The sequence below is a fragment of the Pezoporus flaviventris genome, unplaced genomic scaffold (assembly GCF_033815535.1).
Source record: "Pezoporus flaviventris isolate CSIRO_AGI_PZ_B2104156 unplaced genomic scaffold, CSIRO_AGI_Pfla_v1 ptg000072l, whole genome shotgun sequence".
NCBI classification, from domain to species: domain Eukaryota; kingdom Metazoa; phylum Chordata; class Aves; order Psittaciformes; family Psittacidae; genus Pezoporus; species Pezoporus flaviventris.
This window is the reverse complement of record NW_026892620.1, coordinates 4,330,402-4,348,896: the sequence shown is the minus strand read 5'-3', so window position 1 is coordinate 4,348,896 and position 18,495 is coordinate 4,330,402. Positions and strand designations below refer to the sequence as shown.

The window sequence follows — 18,495 nt, the reverse complement described above, 5'->3', positions numbered from 1 at the left end:
TAAAAAAATCTGTGAAAAAGCTGTAGTCGGTCTATGTGAAAGAGAGCAAACAGTCCTTCCATTTGTAGATGTGCCTCTTGAGCTACCAAGAGGTCATTCACTTCTCCTACTCATCTCCTCACCCATCAAGAGTTCTTGCAGACACTGCAGCACATCCATGCTAACGTAATGGGAGGATAATATACATCTCAATAGAACTATAAACGGATACTCACTGGGACTGCCTGGGAAGTCAGTCAGTGTCTGACAGCACAGCTAGTGTGGGGATTCCCAGATACATTTTTGAAAGCGGTACATAGAAACACTTCTTGACGTGGGATTCCTGTGATTGCATTTCAAGTCCCTATAATTTTGCTGCCACGTCTCAAACAGTTTCATGTCCAAAATTAGGCAGGAAAAAATGATATAATTATTTAGAGGGAACAGGAAGAGGGCAACATCTTCCACTGCCAGCTACTAGCCCACAAAGATAACAAAAGCTTTGATAGCAGAAGATAGCACCTGGCATGTGCTAGCACTCTCCACTTTGCACCTCTTCCAGGAATTGAGAGTGAGAAATGACCACTATGGTGCAAGCCTGAGAGGTACAGCGGAAGCATACAGTGAGTAACACTGGTCTAATAGCTGCGCACTAAGCATAAGAAAGATCGATCAATGCTCTTTAAACTGTTTTACAAGGACTTTCTCCACTGCCCAGGCCATTTTACATGTTTATTTACTACAGAGTAAATCATACTTCATAGAGCTGAGATGACAAATGAACCCTGCCACAATTCTGCATTAAATGTAACATGTTTTCTTAAGGCAAGACAGGAGCTGACAGAGCGTCAAATGATCATGTTCCATCTATAGCTTTCACTCTGTCAAGTCTTCTGTCCTCTGCATGCCAATTATAATAAATATAGTTGACTGCATATAGCCAGAGGAAAATAAAGGCAGCTCTCTAATGTATGTAAAACTAAAAGATTCAGGCATTTGTACATCTTTTGATTGTTTACAGAAAAGTAATGCTCTGTCTTACTTGAAGATAGTGAGAAGCTGGAAAGGAATATATCTTTAAAATCAACACTGAAATATAAGTAGGAATATTCAGCTCAGAGTAACATCCTCTTCAGTGGGAGCTGAAGACAGAAGGTGGTGTCAGGAAGCCTGGCTGGGTGAAATACCTTTTACCATAGGAAACTTTTCTGGGTTCATGAGAAGTCATACTGATTTATCCTCCCACAGGTATTAACACCTCAAGCAACACAACAAGCATGCTGTTTGCTAGAGAGAAATAACCAAAACCACACACACCCTCTCCTAGCATCTTTTTGAAGGACTTTCTTCTGACACTCTGAAGGACGAGAATGGTTTAAAAAATTATACTTTCAGGAAATTCTATTATCATAGAAGCATTCTATGATTCTAAATAATTTTTGAGGTTGTTCTGAATGTTAGTACATCTTTCACAAAGAACATGTGGTGCTTCTTGCTCAGCTGTTAGTGCTACAAGTTTGCATATTATTTTATTTATAATTATTCTGTACAGACCTCCCCCAATATTACAAACACAATTAATACCAAGATCTTACTAAATAAACTATACTGTAATTAATGGATGGGTGGAATGAATTCCTTCTCTCTAGTTTTACCTCAGCCGGAAAACAGAGAGGCTGAATGTTTCCATGTGGCCACTGGAGAGCTCTTTTCCTAATAATAACTAACTATATTCCAGACCATCATTGGTCTTGGCATTGAGCCTGATGTATGCATATAGGGATCCACACTAGTCTCATTCTCTAATTCAGAACGTGAGGTTTGTAAGAAAGACTATTTCTGTATGAAGAGGTAGAAACGTGCTGCCATGAACAGCAAAGAGGAATCTCTGTGGCAGCCTCAGGCAGAAGGCTGCTGGACTCCTTCTGAAGGTGGAAGTGCAGTCATGGCCAGTCCCTGATATCAGGGCAAGGGACAGAAATCCAGGCAGGTACCAAGACACCTGTGATTTCAAATTGCCAGTGGCCTTTCTTTGTGACAGTTGTAAGAAGATAGATTAGATATTAGGAATAAATTCTTCCCTGTGAAGGTGGTGAGACACTGGAGCAGGTTGTCCAGAGAAGCTGTGGCTGCCCCATCCCATTCAACCTGGCCTACTGGAAGGTCTCCCTGTCAGTGGTAATTGGAGCTAGATGGTCTTTAAGTCCCTTCCAACCCAAACCATTCAATGGTTTTATGATTCTATGATTTTCTATTTGCTGGGTTTAAGTGGGCTTTCTGGGACCCACGTGCCTGCCCCTGTTTTACTTCTTGATGTTCTGCCTTGTGTAGTTATTGCAGATTACCCAGGATTTGTAAAATATGAGAAAAGTAGGAAAGGAATTCTGAGGAAGTCATTCAGCTTTATGATTTTAGACATATAAAGGTATGGCTTTAATACAACCACTTTTCTGAGAGCCTAATCGGGGGATATTGTTCTCAGAAGTACCATTTCGCAGAAAGAAGTGTTTCCTCAAGGAAGTTACCACTATGGAAAGGATAAAAGATATAATTATAAACTGAATATACATCTATCAGAAAAGATACACACAGGCTAAGAGATCATTTGTGTCAAAATATATATTGAATTATTCCATCATATTCTATTTTTAGTTTGTTTATGTATAGGGGTTTTGGAGGTTGTGGTTTTCTTTTTCTTTTTGAGCTGAAAACTGCTCCATTCCTATTTCAGAAGGAACATGTCAGAAAAGAGACAGAGACTTGGGAAAACAGAGAACTCTCAGGCTGCTTGACATTTTAGTGGATTAGGAACAAGGTATTTGTTAGTGTAGTTGTTAGTTCCAACTTTACCATAAAGAGAGCAAGGGCACCACCTCCTGGTTTAGAAATGCATTTATTTGGGTCATGAAAGTTATTCTTCAAGTACTGCAATCAAAAACAGTCAGGCCTACCAAACAAGATGTACTTCTTTAGGAAAGCTTTCTCCTGAAATCTGATCTTATGCAAGGCAATTTTAACAAATGATGTGATTGCTGTTGCCTGTTCACACAATGAATGGTATGTAGCCACAATGCTGGCCATAAATAATGGAATATGGGGTAGTTACAGATTTGTGAAAGCAAGAAAAGTGTTTCACACTTCTTTTCCACATTAGTACATGGGCTCTTCCTCACCCAGGGCACCAGACTCCAGCGTTCACAATATTTTTAAGAGATCTGATCGATAACCACTGAAACGTTTACTCACTGACTTAAGTAGAAATAGCATCTTTAGCATGACAATGGTTTAGGTGTTTTTATGAGCTGGAGGTCATGGAATAAATAATTATTACTATAGAAGTAAGACATCAAACTATAGTTCAAACAGGTTTTGAACATTTTCAAATTACCTGGTTTCCAAAAGGCTTCTAGTTGAGAAAACACAGATTAATACATGATCAGCTGCAGGGAGCAGTCCCTTCACTAGCAAAATGAATTGTATTCTTATGCACAGGTTTCATTTAGACATACATGAAGGACTTTATAAATTCAACTGTCTTGCAGTTCTGAAACAATTCAAATTAAGAAAATTAAATCCCTAGCTGACCAGGAGACAAGCTGTAGAGTGCAATTAAAAAGCCTGAGCAGCAGCCTGGATCCTCTGAGTTAGAGCAGGCTGAATGCTTAATTCTTCCTAGAGTCCACAATGAATTGCCCTTAGCACAGTGTTCTCCTCTTCTTCTGAATAACAAGTGGCACTTTGGAAAACCCTGCTTCAGGCTGATTAGACACAACCAGACTCTGGTACTTTGTACTATGGTAAGGGACTTTTGTGAGGACTGGTCATTTATAAATAAAATGATCATCTGTCAAAGCTTCCATGAGAGTTAAGAATCAGTGCCAAAGGAGGTGGCCAATTTCTATACGGAGGCCTTCCTCAGCCATTTGGCCAGACAATCCTCAAGGATTTTAAGTGCAAGTGAGCTCAGAACAGCAGCAGCAGCCTCTTCACAATTTTTGGAAAACAACATGAAACATTAACAATTTCTGTGCTTTTGCCAAGGAAAAACATACCACGGACCATTTCCTCTCCAACCAACCAGAGCCAAGATTCACCTTGCCCACTTAACAAGCAGAACTATATGAGATACTTCAACTTTTCTCCTGTATAATTCAATTCTGCTTTGTACATGAAAATTCCAGGAAAGAGTGAAAAATGCATGTAACTTGATTGCTTCCCATGAGCTAGGATGAGGTTAGCAGATTTCTGTAACATGTTCACATCAAGCACATTTCAGTAACAGACACATAACCCCTGTTTTGTCTATTAGTACCAGTTCTCAGAGACAGCAATAGAGGTGTTGATACAGTGTCCTGTTTTCCCCTTTGGAAGATGCTTTGTACATCTGAGAGATGTGCAAAACAAAAATAATCTAGGATTGCATCAAGCTTGTGCATTTATTGGTGGCTTATTAAAAATTAATTCATTGCTGTAAATGAATGCTAATAACAAATTAGTAAAAACTTTTTCTTTTCCTCTGCTTTTTTTTTTTTTACAGAAATAGTTTTATTACAAACTTGAATTCTTAAGAAATACACATATAAGAATTTACACAAAGGCCTTGGCATTTGTAAAGAATCCTTTGGTATTTGCATGGTAATAGGCTATAAAACACTTTTGGACACAGATGTGCTCAAGCAATGATATAATTGCATAGAAATTCTTTAGAAATATTTCTGAGGCCACTTTGAAGATTTTTTTTTTGGCACAATATTAACAAAATTAAGGCCTTATGCTTTTCAAAATCAAGTCATTCAGTGTGTGAGTAGTGTTTAAAACCCTGAAAAATATTAAATACAGAATAAAGACTATAAGCTTAAAGCAGGATTTACTAGAATAAACAAAAATAGCTGTTAACCTGGGTTCAGCCTCTGCAACTTCAGCATTGAAATGGCCTATTGTAAAATGAACACTTCACATCATATTTTGGCATTAAACACCTAATTTATGACACTGAAAAGAAGAAATCTTTGGCAAGCTTCTTTTTGAAATGATAAACTCAGAGCTTGATTTACCTAATGGTCAATATCTATATAAATTACTAAAATTTTTTTTTTTTTTTTGACCGTTGCTGGATCATTCTTTATTCCACAGGAAAGTTTGTTCTACTGCATGAAGAAGCTGCATAGTACCAACATGGCAGAAACACTTACTTGCCTATTTGGGAAACCAATTGGCAATCTCTTCCAGCTGTAGTCCCGTTAAAACCAACAGCACTAAAGACTACAAACAGAAGCAAAGGTTTGCAGGATGGCACTCTATGTTGTGAAAAGATGGTTACATGTTGCTTAACCACAGCCTGTAATCCCAAAACTCTTTTTTACATTAGTATTGCTTTGTACAGGAACAATAAGTACATACCCAAGAGTCTGGGATTTTGAGACACTTAGATAATGGTAACAACAAACTTATCTGGGGAAGAAAAATGAATCTAAATATATAATACAAAAATGAGAAAGGGGGGTCAAACAGTATAAGGCAGAACTGCATACCTCCTAGCACCTTTGCATTTTTTCTGGATAAATGCTGACTTTTTATTCTATCAGTGCATTGCATTTATATAAAAAATACATATATTTTGATCAAAAGTGCCATTTGGCATGTCAACGTTTGAAGCTTATCTTTGTTGTCTCTTTTCTTCTTCAGCAAGGACAGGGCCAGTAAAGCAGTGTGTGTTAGTTATGCAAGTTCCTAAAAAGGCACTTTACTGTTTTCATATTGGACAACAATGAGGTACATATGATATATGTCTAGGCTTCATTGCTGTTAAACGAATAGCACCATATTGTGTGAAATTAGTTGAAATTCAAAAGTCATTATGTTTTTCTCATACAGACTTGACAACGGCTAACATTTGAGCGCAGATCCCCTGCTTTCAAAGTTGAGGGAGTTGGTTTCCTATTAAAAAAAAAGAAATGAGAAGACCCATTAGCAATTGCTGGTATCAACAGTCAGTCTTCAAGTTTAGAACTGACAACACAGACTTTGCATGGAGCCAAATGCCTCTTTAAGGTGTGCTGAATAAAGATGTCCCTAAGTTCTCCAATGTATATTCACTTTTGGTCACAAACTGTCACAAGATTAGTTCCAAACATTGTCCACTTCCAGTTTAGAATTCAATTCTGTAACAAGGCTGAACATTTGCCTAACCAAAAGACGCTACCTGTTTAATCAGCAATTTAAGAACATGCTGGAATTTAGGTAGCAGAAAAGAAATAGGCAAAGAAACTGAAGACATTTGACTCTTCATGAGTTTCTGCTAAGTCTTGTGACTACATAAAAGTGAAAAGCCAAAAGACAAATTAAGTGATATACTACAGAAAAGACAAATCAAAATATTTTACTTTCTAACCTATCATAAAGAGGTACTCCTAGCAACTGGAAATTAAGCATTTTCAGGCACGAGTGTGCTTACATTTAACACTTTTCTTCAAAAAAGATGATAAGTTTATAGGAAAATGATGAGTATTTGTGAATCATGATGGTATGACAGGCCCCCTGACCTGGAATCATTTTATTAATTTGAAATACAGTTTGTCTCCAGAAAAGGGTATGAAGTTGACAGGTCTCTGGGTAGGACTCAATGAATACAGCGCTGACTCCTCTGAATTTTTCTCTGACCAGCTTTCTTCTTTTCTAGGGAGCCAGTGCTTACCCCAGTGTAAGCAAATGGGCAAATGGGCTCTTTCAGTAGCTTTTCTGGTTGATGAGGTTATCACAGCCCCAGTGATAATCACTCCCAGTGCTCAATTTTTCTACTCACTTAGTTGACACCTATCTCATAGACACATAGTCAAAACTGGCTAAGCAACCTGATTCATTTTGAATGAGACAGGCTGAGAGGCATTCACAGATCTAGGAGACATGAAGAGATGAAGGATACCAGATGAAGGGTACCAGGAGCAACAGCCTGGACTGCTGCAGAAGAGGGTGCTTGCCAGCATTCCAGAGGAATGTCTGCCCATCTGGTAAGCTGTGCAGACCTGGGAACTGGTCTATATGCTAATATAATAGTAAAACTCATATGGTACAAATTAGACTGTGTTGAAAAATACTTATGCGTGGGAGACCAGAACAAAGCCTACTACCACTTAATTCCTGAAATCAGAACCTCAGCAGGACCGAAGAAATACCTAAGGCCTCTGCCTTCAGCTGCATTTTACTCAGACATACTTCCTCCAATATTAGGGAAAAGTAAATAATTGTGCAGCTCACTTAGTTCAACACTTGTGCAAATTTCAAGTGGTTTTATTACGTGTTAACATTCATCAGGCGGTATTCTAACTTAATTTCGACCAGTATGTCAGCCTATCTCAGTTACAGCTCCGTGAATACAATCCAACATAGTGGAAATGCAAACACTGTTAGATTATTCTGAAAAGCAAAATGCCAGATACAAATGACACTAAAGGAAGATACATTCATTAATTTTCTCAAAAGCTATTACAATCTCTTTTTGTTACGAAAATCATTAACTGCATATATTAACGAGGTTGGGGCGCAACCCATACTTGAACCATGTATATCATTCAAACGATACTTCTCTTATTCACGGACATGGCTTGACTGAATCTCAAATACTGATAAATAAATCATGAACTTACTTGAACATCTCATTCCTTTCTATAGTGGCAAGCCAGAAGCTGTAAGCATTTGCATAATAATTGCAGGTGCCCCGGCCATGGCATTCAATGAAGGGAGCGCTGCGAAACTCCTCTAGGCAGGAACCAGGAGACGCCAGGGCCTGGCCAGAACCCTCTGCACCAGCACTGGTGTGCTAGAAAAATGCAAAAGCATCAGTCAGAGAACTACTAGCTTAAGGAGGAGCAAGAAGGTAGAGCTGAAGGAACCAGAGGCAGCACTAGGTTCTTTCACTTAATGACAGTACAACACACCAGCAAAATCAACTTCAGGGCACCTGTAGGCACAGAAATCCTACAAGACTGTCAGTAGGACCCAAGCTACCTCTGCTAGCAACAGGCCAAGGACAGCTTTCTGCCCAAAATGCATACAGACTGGTACTGTTTATATTTGAATAGCTTAACCCAGTTCCTGTCCCACATCACAGTGGCCTCTCTCCTACTGCCAACTGCTAAGAGCTCTGAATCCATGCTATTTCTCAGACCATGGCCAGACTTTGCCTGGGAGAGTGCCTGTTGATACAGGTGTGAGCATGACATTGTTGTCATGCATGCTAACAAACCACTGTGGAGGACTAACAGAGCAGCTCTTCCAGGCCACTCTTTATCCCTATTTATTTTAGTAGTATAGATAAAGGTAAAGAAACTGGATAAAAGGTCAAAAATGCCATTTGAAAACTGAAGGCTTATTCATCAAAAAAATGGGAAGAGGACAAGCAGTGACATGCTACCACTCTAGGAAGCTAGTGCAACATAGATGTAAAAAGACAATGGAAAATTGTTCTTATCTCTTCATTTATTCAGCACTTGGATTCTGTCCTGGAGCTGCAAACAAGCCAGCAAGCTGTGTGCATCTCCCCAGAAGTGAACAACTAATTGCCACTGTATCATTCTCATTTAGTAATTAGCCAGAATCTTTTTAATGACACCAGAAAGGATAGAGGTCTAATGCCCTCCTAAAGCACAGTCAGATACTAACTTTCTCAGAGCAGGAGTGTAGATAAAATGCTGAAACAAATGCTTTTCTTCAGCCCAGAGTATGCCCCAGTGCACTCACCATGACAAAAGAGTAACCAATCCAAAGTGAACTCCAGCCTTCAGGACACGGTGGTATTTGAATTGTTTGACTGTGAACGGCTATTACCATAGCAGGAGCTTCACACACAGAACATCTAGAAAGACCAAGACATGAATGAGCTACATGCACTTGAGGATTAGTATTACTTATGCTTTTTAGAATTTACTTTCTTCAAGAAATCTTGAATTAGAAAATCTTGTCACTTTCAGAAAAAAAATAAAACTAAAATGTTTCATTTAGAAAAACAACCGTTTTTTCTATTTGGGGACAGCTTAAGTCTTATTCCTGTTAGCCTTCCTATGAGCAAAGAACAAGAGACCTCTTATCTGAATATTTAAATATATTTGTCTTTTTCCAGTCCCATTTGTACTGCAGTTTCTAAAAGTGCTCAATGTCATGAATATGAGAGGCAATCATTATAACTCAGCAAGTATCAATTAAAAGCTGCCTACTGTGATCAGAGTGAAGTCATAGCAATTCACCATCCTAAAACATAGCTCTGAGTGACTTCCAGAAAGAAAGCAACATCTCTGGTAAATGTCTTACAAGGCTAATCTAATCTAATGCAGACTCTTCCCAATGCATTTTCCTTGAAAGTGGCTTTTATTTACAGTTATGGTATTTATCTCCAGTAAGAGATTTTTAGCAAAGTAACTTGAACAATGAACTTGAAAGCAACTCTCCAGAAAGCTGTGCAGCACCAGTTCTTTCACTTCAGACAAATTCAATGCGTCTCAGAACTGCTATGTTACTGAATAATCCAATGACCAATCATGCCTTCACAGGAGAAGCATAACAAATATGAGCTGAGCTGGAAATTTAATATGGGAGCTGGTAATAAAGAATCTGGTAGATATAATCCATTTTCTTTTTTTACAATGCCTAAACTGGCTACCGCAGTTAGCAATGATGAAAATGATTCAAAACAGAACTAAACAGTCTGATTCCATTTATCAGAGCAGTGGAAAGAATCAAGTGCAAAATGGATTAAGTTGGATACTGGAAAATGCACAGAAGCAAAGGAATTGAGAATTAAAGCCTTCTATTTCTGATTTGTGAAGACTGCTTTCATACCTACTGCCTTCACCTTCAGTGCAGAAGCGAGAGAGTTATTTTAAGAAACACATGGATGAAAGAGTAAGTTAAAAGAAGAATGTAAAGATGCTCCTGTTCCCAGAGCTCTGCTTTGCTTCAAGAGATTTCTGGTATTTCAGTGGAAGGCCTTACATGAAAAGAAGTCCCATGACCCAAGGCTGCAAGTGACACTTCTACACCTTTCCAACTTTTGGACAGGGAAAGCTACTGGTTTAAAAGCCTCAACTAATAAAATAAATGGAAAGAATATCCTTCTCAGATTCCTTGGTGGTTTAAAAAATGTGTATTACAATTATCTCACTCTCTATTATGGCTAAAAGATGAAAACCCCATATACACACACATGCACAGATACACATGCGTGTGTATATATACACACACAAACACACACATATACTTTTTTATGGCGCAAAAGCTACTCTATCTGCATAAGATAAGGCAAAATGTTGGTGGGTACCTCCTTGAGAAAGAGTTTCATAAGTGATTGTTAAAGGCTACTTTGGGTGCTTGATAGGGAATGCATAAAAGCAACATGAATTTCAGAGGTTGTCCATTTGAATTTTGCTGCAAGTCAAGCCCCTTCCTTTCACATCCAATGAACAACCAAAAAAATATGACCAACAAAAACTACAGCCTGTCTTGAGATCATCTTGCCCTCAATCTGCTCACTCATTTCCAAGGCACACCAATTTCTACAGCACTAAGCCAAAAATAGAGCACAGAGTACAAGACACAAGATGGATTCTATTAAGCAAAATAAATATCAAATGTTTTGCAGTAGAGACAAATATGTTTTTGAACATACCAAGATGTCAAGACTACAACCCACTGATAACTTGAATTGTCTTTTCTCTTGAGTGGTTTATACAGACCCGAGAAAACACTAACAGCAATCTCCACTCCCATTCACTTTACGTGGCAGAAAGAGGGATCAGCAAGAGCTGATACAGATTAGAAGCAATGATAGGAATCAAAGTAATGCCTATATCTAACAATTATCAATTGAGCTATAGATTGGATATTCCTTGTCAGATTCTTATCTAATGACAGTGGTACAGTTTACCACGCTCTTCTCACACCTCTGCCTTCAGCACTGGGAATATTATGCCAGGATATTTTTTGCTAGAGGTCTTGAAATTTAAAACGGACCAAAAGTTTGACATGCTGGATTGATGCAGAACAGTTACGTACCACACTTTATGCTAGCTATGAATCTGAATTATTAAAAAAAATAGATGATTGATTTTGCAACTGTTTCCTTTAATTCACATAACAATCGTTGTATTCAAGCAGTGTTGCCAAAACAATGGAAGAAGTCTGGCAGCCTAATGAATGATAAAAACGCTACCATCTTCAAACAAAAGAAAACTGAGCCCTGAAAAGCTTCTAGCTATGGCTAATCAAAAAACAAGTGTTTTGGACAAGAATTGTGAATAAATTCAAAACTTTTTCTCATTCAAAGTACATCATAACTTTTACAAACAACATTTCAAAGTAAATCTTTTCATTTGCATTAGACTCAAAATAAACTACTTTATTTGTTTGGGTTTCCCTCCAAATGGATTTATTTTTGATCAAAGTCTAAACTGAAAAAAATGCAGAGTTTGAAACACTTCATCAAAGCAACTCTAAATTTAAAGGCAGGAAATAAAAATGTACAGATTAAAAGCCTTTCCCAGAAAAATAATGTACCATATGCACTTTTCACAGGCTTCTTCATTTTACAACCACAGCAGAACTGAAACTGTACCTGCTGATGAATGGTCTGATACTATCACCAGTGATAGGAGCCATACTCATTGGCATGGGTTCAGGAGTGGACAGCCAGTAGGAATAGTCATTCCTTGATGCAAAGTTACATACGTTGTTGATATTGCAGAATAAGAAAGGCATGGTACTAAATTTACGAAGACAGCTTCCCGCCGTGCCTGAAAAGTCAAGTGAAAGGTTCCTTGTTAACCCATTTTTGCTGAACCATTGCCAACTGCCAAGCAAAGATTTCCAGGAGCAGGTAAAAAGCAGATTTCACTTGTTCTGAAGGGCCCAGTTCTCTTGGAGGAAGTGACTTCTCTTACTCCCTAAGGAAGGAACAGGGCAAGGCAAGGAGTAGCCCAGTCTTGCCTGTAGAATTATGGAGTAACTTAGGTTGGAACAGACCTCTACAAATCACCTATCCCAAGCCCCTGACAGTTAGAAAAGGTGCTTGGGTCCATAGCCAGTTTGAGTTCTGAGTATCTCCAAATACAGAGGTTCAACAACCTCTCTGGGGTTCCATTCCAGTGTTTGAGCATCAGCAAGGTAAAAAAAGCTTTTTTCGATGTTTCACTGAAATACACCTCATACTTGTGTCCCTTGCTTCTTCTGTTGGTTAGCCGCTTTGAGTTGATTCCATTTCTCTGCCCTCCCTGTAGACAGCTCTAGACAGCAATAACAGCCTCTCCCTACATTTCTGTTAAGGCTGAGCAAACCCTTACAGTCTCATCACACTGCCCAGACCCACTAGCCACCTTAGTAGCTAGCTTTTATATTTACTGTGGTGTGACAATAATATATTTGTTCTGGGAAGCCCAAGTCTGGGCACAGATATATACCAGATGCAGTCTTACAACTGCCAAACAGAGGGGAAAAATCATTTCCCTCCATCTGCTGATTGCACTCTTGCCAATAGAAGCCAGTAAGTTGGGCAAGGGGGAATAGGTAGCTGTTGTTGCAAAGGCACATGGATAACTCACGCTCAGTGCTGGTTACCACGACTCCCAAGTCCTTTTCTGCAAAGCAGCTTTCTAGCAGCAGTCTGTACTGCTGCTACTGGAAGCATAGTCATTCCCCAGCCTATTCTGTTGCACAAGGTTATTTTGTTCTAGGTGTACCCCTTTGCATCTGCCTTTACTGAACTCTGTGAGGTTCTCAGCCCTTTTCTCCAGCTTGGCCAGATCTTCTGAATGGCAGCTGTGTCCACTAGGGAATCAACTGTTCCTCCCAGTCTGGCATTACACATTACAAACTTGCTGAGAGTGCACTCACCCATGTCATTAATAAAATCATTGGGATGTATTTGCCCAATACTAATTCCTGAGAGAAATCACTAATCAACAACCACCGCTCAGGCTTTGTACATCTGATCACATCCCTCTGAACCTGATGGACCCATAAATTTTCCATTGACCTTATCATCTACTTAGCCAGCCCATATCTCTCTAATTTGACTACAAAGATACTATGGATGACCACATCAAAGGCTTTGATAAAGACTTTCTTAGGTAAACTGGCACTGTTTCCACTATATACCAAACCATTATTTGTACCAACCTAGAAGGCATAATAAACTACCAGCTAGCCCAGAGTAATTTTACAGTTTGTTCAATACAGTTCTACAAATGAAAGAAACATTTGGTTTGTAATTAATTCTAATTAAATTCTAATCTGTTTTCTACTTACCCAAATCTTGGCCATGGGCTCTCTCATTGCCTTGTACATAAAGCAAGGAGTAGCCATGGTAAATCAGCCTTGTTCCAAATGGACACGCTGGTTCTTCAGTGGTTTGACTGTGTCTGGTAACAAGGAAGCCGTGAGCAACAGATGGTGCACCTGGTGGGCCCATAGCCCCAGGCAAACCTTCAGGGCCAGGTGGACCAGGGAATCCTCTGGGCCCTACAATACAGAGAGTCTCCTTTTACCTCTCAGACAGCAGTACTCTGCCCATATAACTAAATAAGGTAAATTAGACACATTCACACCTAGTCTCCTATGTTATTTTTATATGAAGGAATCAAGTCTTTGAACTCATGGACTTACCTGGGGGACCATAAGGACCAGCTTCTCCTTTCTGCCCAGGTTTACCATCAAACCCTGGACTACCAGGTGGTCCGGGTACACCTGAAGGTCCTGTCACCCCTGTTGAAAAACGAGGAATAGTTATTACTAGATACTACTTCCTGTTAGTTCTGACATTTTGCCTTTTTGTTCAGTACAGCACAGGCACACCTCAGCATAAACTAAACTCATGCATATTCAGTGCATATATTTCAATACCTAGAGGACATATGTGGGTTACTGCAGGCAAACTGATTATAATAGAGAAGAACAGAGAAGTAAGAAGAGCGTGTACTTCTAAAACAATTAGTATTCTACTGGAATATGAAAAGGAAGGTAGGTCAGCAATCTCTTCCTCCTCTGCTTATCATATGACTCAAACTGAAACAAACCATAAAGAAGCTGGGTCAGGAACAGTGGGAAAATCAGTATTCTCTTAGCTTCTTCCTAAACAGGTTTTCAGACATACATTATGTCATCCCTTTATCAATTTCTAGGGACGCTTTGAGTCCTACATAAACTCAGTAACTCTGACTGGGAAAAAGAAGTTAACACCATCAGCACCATAGCAACATTTCTGTGACACATGACACACTTTAGCTAGGCACAGCTGTCATTTTCCTGATCACTCAAAAAAAGCAATATTGTGTTCACATATTGAAGTGACTACAGGGAATAGTGACACATCCCTTACAAGCAAACCCATGCTGTGTTCAATCACTGAGGTTATTTCTTAGCTATTTCTTAATGGACAGCAGTTACAAAGTTGTAACCACACCTTCAAAAGCAATCTTCCATTATCTATTATATTAAATAGAAACAATATATTCATTATATTCCACTGTAATTCCCTATTATTTTCTCATAAACAATCAAGAACAAAGATTTCCATCAGAATATTACTAGCTTAAGAACACCTCTGAGCACCTACTCACCATGTCCTGTCATTCTGAAAGACATGTGTCCTTGTGCTAGTATTTCGTCTTACCCTTTGTTCCATTCTCTTATTTATTCTCTTAAACTCACTTCTCTAACGCGTCTAATTTTTGCAGTTCACCTTTTCTTTACAAAATTGCAATCTAGGAATATGAAACAAGGTTCCTCAGGAAGAAAGTACTTTTCATTCCAGGATCAAAGTGTTTTTCCTTATGCTTGTCTTCTCCCAGACATGGTAATTAAGTTTGGATTCAACACTGAAGACAGAAGATACCCTAACAAATACATTCTGGAGAAAGGATGAGAAGTGTGTCGCCAGTCATTCTGCTTACTGCTGATCTCAGATACTGATGGGCTGACTGCAGAGTGAGAGCATATATGAAAATCACCAGGAACGCATCTGTTCCTGGGACTCTTTTGTATGAGCTCCAAAATGAAGGACTCTCCTCCTCATTGCTGACACTATTTTAAGTGGCTTATAAAAAGCTACGCAATATTATATCAAAAATCTTCTATTGTCTAGCCTACCACTGGTCTATTTTTACATTACTTAAAATGTGTTTCTACTTCGAGACTCTCACCTTGCTGTCCTTTGGGACCTGGAAGTCCTGGGAATCCTTTGAGACCAACTGGTCCTACAGGGCCAGGTAAGCCAGGATCGCCTTTAACAAGCTGAAACGCACCTGGCGGGCCTGGTGGGCCTTGTAAACCTGCCAAAGTTAACAGAGGAAATCACATATTTAGTATTGTACAATAAAAAAGTGAGAAAACAATGCTACCTTGTAGTGCCATTTAGAGTCAGAAAACAGACAAAGCCTATACATACAAGGTATCAGTGTGTCCAAGACTTCATACGTGCATTGAGTAGGGTCATACCTGTTAAAGAGCCAAACCCAAAAGCGACTGACTACCACGACAGGGTAGAAGACAATGGGGCTCAAGGTGCAATGGGGGAAACAGCCTAGGCGGGGCCTATGCCACTGACAAGCCTCCAGTGACATATCATATAGAAAATCATATTGCTACCTCCTACATTCCCATGTCCAACCAGGAAGGACAGAGCAGGCCCACAGATGTAGCTCTGACAAGAAGCCCTGTGACCAGGGTGTGCAAACAGGGAGTGGCATCTGATGGGAGTGACATTGGCAGGTTGTGCAACAATTTGCTCAGAAGAGCTGCACACTTTGCCAGTTCCTGGGCTGCTGCCTGCTTTGCTCCCCAGTAGCCCCAACAGTCATGCCAACTGATGGCTGTGCAAGCCTACCCAGAAGCTTGAGATCTCCAGTGAATTACAATTAGAAGGATGACATCATTCAAAAGAATTACCATTTTTAAAGTGGACTATTTTTCTAAGAATTGCAAGAAGACTGTGACCTGTGGAATGAAAAAGGCATCTACAACTTCAAGGCTGTAGCTAAAACCCAAACAGAAGCACTACAGCCTATCTATGTTGACAGCTCCATCCAAACAGACCTCCCAAGGACTGAAATAGCTGCCCAGACCTTAGGTTGTTTGCAGTTCCCTCAGCACGTTTGCAGATGGCACCAACCTGAGTGGTGTAGTCAATAAGCTAGAAGGAAGGGATGCCATGGAGCAGAACCTTGACATGCTTCAGAAGTAGGCCAGTGTGAACCTCAAGATGTTCATCAATGACAAGTGCAAGGTCCTGCACCTGGGTAGGGGCAATCCCCAATATCAATACAGACTGGGGGATGAATGGACTGAGAGCAGCCCTGCAGAGAAGAACTTGCAGATAAATGAAAAACTGGCTATGAGCCAGCAATATGTGGTCACAGCACAGAAATTTGATCATATTCTGAGCTACATGAAAAGAAGCATGGCCAGCAGGTGGAGGGAGGTGATTCTTCCCCTCTATTCTGCTGGAATACTACATCCAGCTCTGGGGGCCCCAGTACAAGAAAGACATCGATCTGTTGGAGCAGGTCCAGAGGAGAGCCATGACAATGATTAGAGAGGGCTGGAGCACTTCCCCTTTGAAGAAAGGCTGAGAGACCCGGGGTTATTCAGCCTGGAGAAGAGAAGGCTCCAGGGAGACTTTATCGGAGCATTTCAATATATAAAGGGGGCTTAAAGAAAGATGAAGAGAGATTTTCCACCAGGGTCTATAGTCACAGATCAAAGGGCAATGATTTTAAACAGAAAGAGGGTAGAATTAGGTTGGACTTAAGAATTTTTTTTACAAAGAGTGTGATGTGTCACTGGAACAGGTTGCCCAGAGAAGCTGTGGGCCTTGAATTGTTCAAGGCCAGGTTGGACAGGGTTCTCAGCAACCTGATCTAGTGGAAGGTGTCTCTGCTGATGTCAGGGGGGTTGGACTAGATGACGTTTAAGGTCCCTTCCTACCTAAACTATTTTATGATTCTGTGATTCAGATGTTGATACCATGATATATAGTTTAATATTCTAACTTGTGACACTGAATATAAGGGGGAAGGAGATACCATTATTAGTTACATTTTAACAACATCTGGGATAAAAAAAAGCATTCATATTATACCTTTAGATCCAGGGAGACCTTGATCACCTCGTTCACCCTTAAGGCCTGGGAAGCCAGGAGATCCTTTTGGACCTGAAGTCAAAGGAAATATTTACATGAAAATTCAGTATCTTCTTGATTTGGAAGGATATGTGCAGAATAATCATGTACCACCCCATGACCATGTAAAGGTCACCACCGCACCACTCATGTAAAGGCCATGACTTTATTTACACAAGTAATTTTTGTTTGCAAGAACAAGATACAAACAGCACTAAGTAACCAAATAAATGATGACTGAAACCAAATTTACCTTACTTCAGTTAATAATACCTTTAAATACACTTAAAATTAACAAAGCAAGACAACAGACAAAAGGCAAAAAACCTTGAGAAAAATCTCCATTGTTCTTGTATACTTTCTCATGCAGTTTTCAATGTCCTGTTTCAGTAATTCGTAACAGTCAACGTACTTTGAGCATCTTCTCCGAGAGAGGAAGGATATTGAAAGTGACATCTTGCCATACGTTTTAGGAACATGGTTAATGTTCTTCTCACCTGGTACACCTGGAACTCCTGGAGGTCCCAGATCACCCTTTTGACCAATATCACCTGGTAAACCAGGACTACCCTGTATAAAAGAAAAAGTTAAATATAGTTATCCTACACTATTAAGATATGAATCTCAAATAGCCTGGATATTTTCAGAAACCTATAAAAAGCACGTTTAACATGAGAGAAAAGCCATTAACTATAAGGAATGATTATTCTCTATCATGACTGGATAAGAAGCTTCTCTTCTAGGAAAAAGCATGACACCTTGTTCTTACTAAACTATTTTTTGCCTTACAAAAATACTAGTTCAGAATAAGGTCTCACTAACAGTATAGCTAATAAAAAGGTTCTCAACCATAGACTGTATATATTGTCATGAAAAACATCAGCAAGCACAAAGCTCAGCAAACTCTAATTTCAGTGCAGTCCTACAAGGCAGTGGCTAGTCATATAATTGAATGGGGTCACTCTAGATCATATCAGACTTGACATCTTCTACTTTCACATGCGGGATGAAATTGAATGTGCTCAACAACTTAAAATCCTCTGAAGATTTTTATTTCTCAACAGGGCTAAAATATACAAGGACTTAAACACTTCAAATACAATGTGAACTCTTCCTTCTGCCTTCACTATTATAAACTGTTCTCCTGAAATTAATGGTAACAAGTTCACTATATAGCCTCAGTTCAAGGAAAACCAAGCCCGTATTTCAAAAGACACTGTAAATAGTAACTTAAATGACTGTCAATTTCCTTTTCTTCTTTGTCTGTTGCAGAGCATCTGCAAAAAGCTTGTAAGTACAGTTTAGAGTTTCTCCCTGGCTGAAGCAATATGGCAGTGACAGTCCCCTATCTAATAAAA

General features: G+C 39.4%; 1 protein-coding gene across 2 annotated transcripts in view; it reads right to left on the bottom strand.

The window, feature by feature from the left end:
* Nucleotides 1-2,855: 2,855 nt before the first annotated feature.
* Nucleotides 2,856-18,495, bottom strand: part of COL4A1 (collagen type IV alpha 1 chain) — a 123,438-nt gene continuing 107,798 nt past the window's right edge. For both annotated transcript variants that reach the window (XM_061472777.1, XM_061472776.1), the window contains 9 exons: nucleotides 17,635-17,707; nucleotides 17,099-17,170; nucleotides 15,162-15,290; nucleotides 13,627-13,725; nucleotides 13,270-13,482; nucleotides 11,582-11,759; nucleotides 8,716-8,830; nucleotides 7,623-7,795; nucleotides 2,856-5,916 (listed from right to left, as the gene is read on the bottom strand). In XM_061472777.1, coding sequence (XP_061328761.1) covers nucleotides 5,835-5,916; nucleotides 7,623-7,795; nucleotides 8,716-8,830; nucleotides 11,582-11,759; nucleotides 13,270-13,482; nucleotides 13,627-13,725; nucleotides 15,162-15,290; nucleotides 17,099-17,170; nucleotides 17,635-17,707 — 1,134 coding nt within the window. In that variant the 3' untranslated portion in view covers nucleotides 2,856-5,834. The remainder of the gene's footprint in view (nucleotides 5,917-7,622; nucleotides 7,796-8,715; nucleotides 8,831-11,581; nucleotides 11,760-13,269; nucleotides 13,483-13,626; nucleotides 13,726-15,161; nucleotides 15,291-17,098; nucleotides 17,171-17,634; nucleotides 17,708-18,495) is intronic.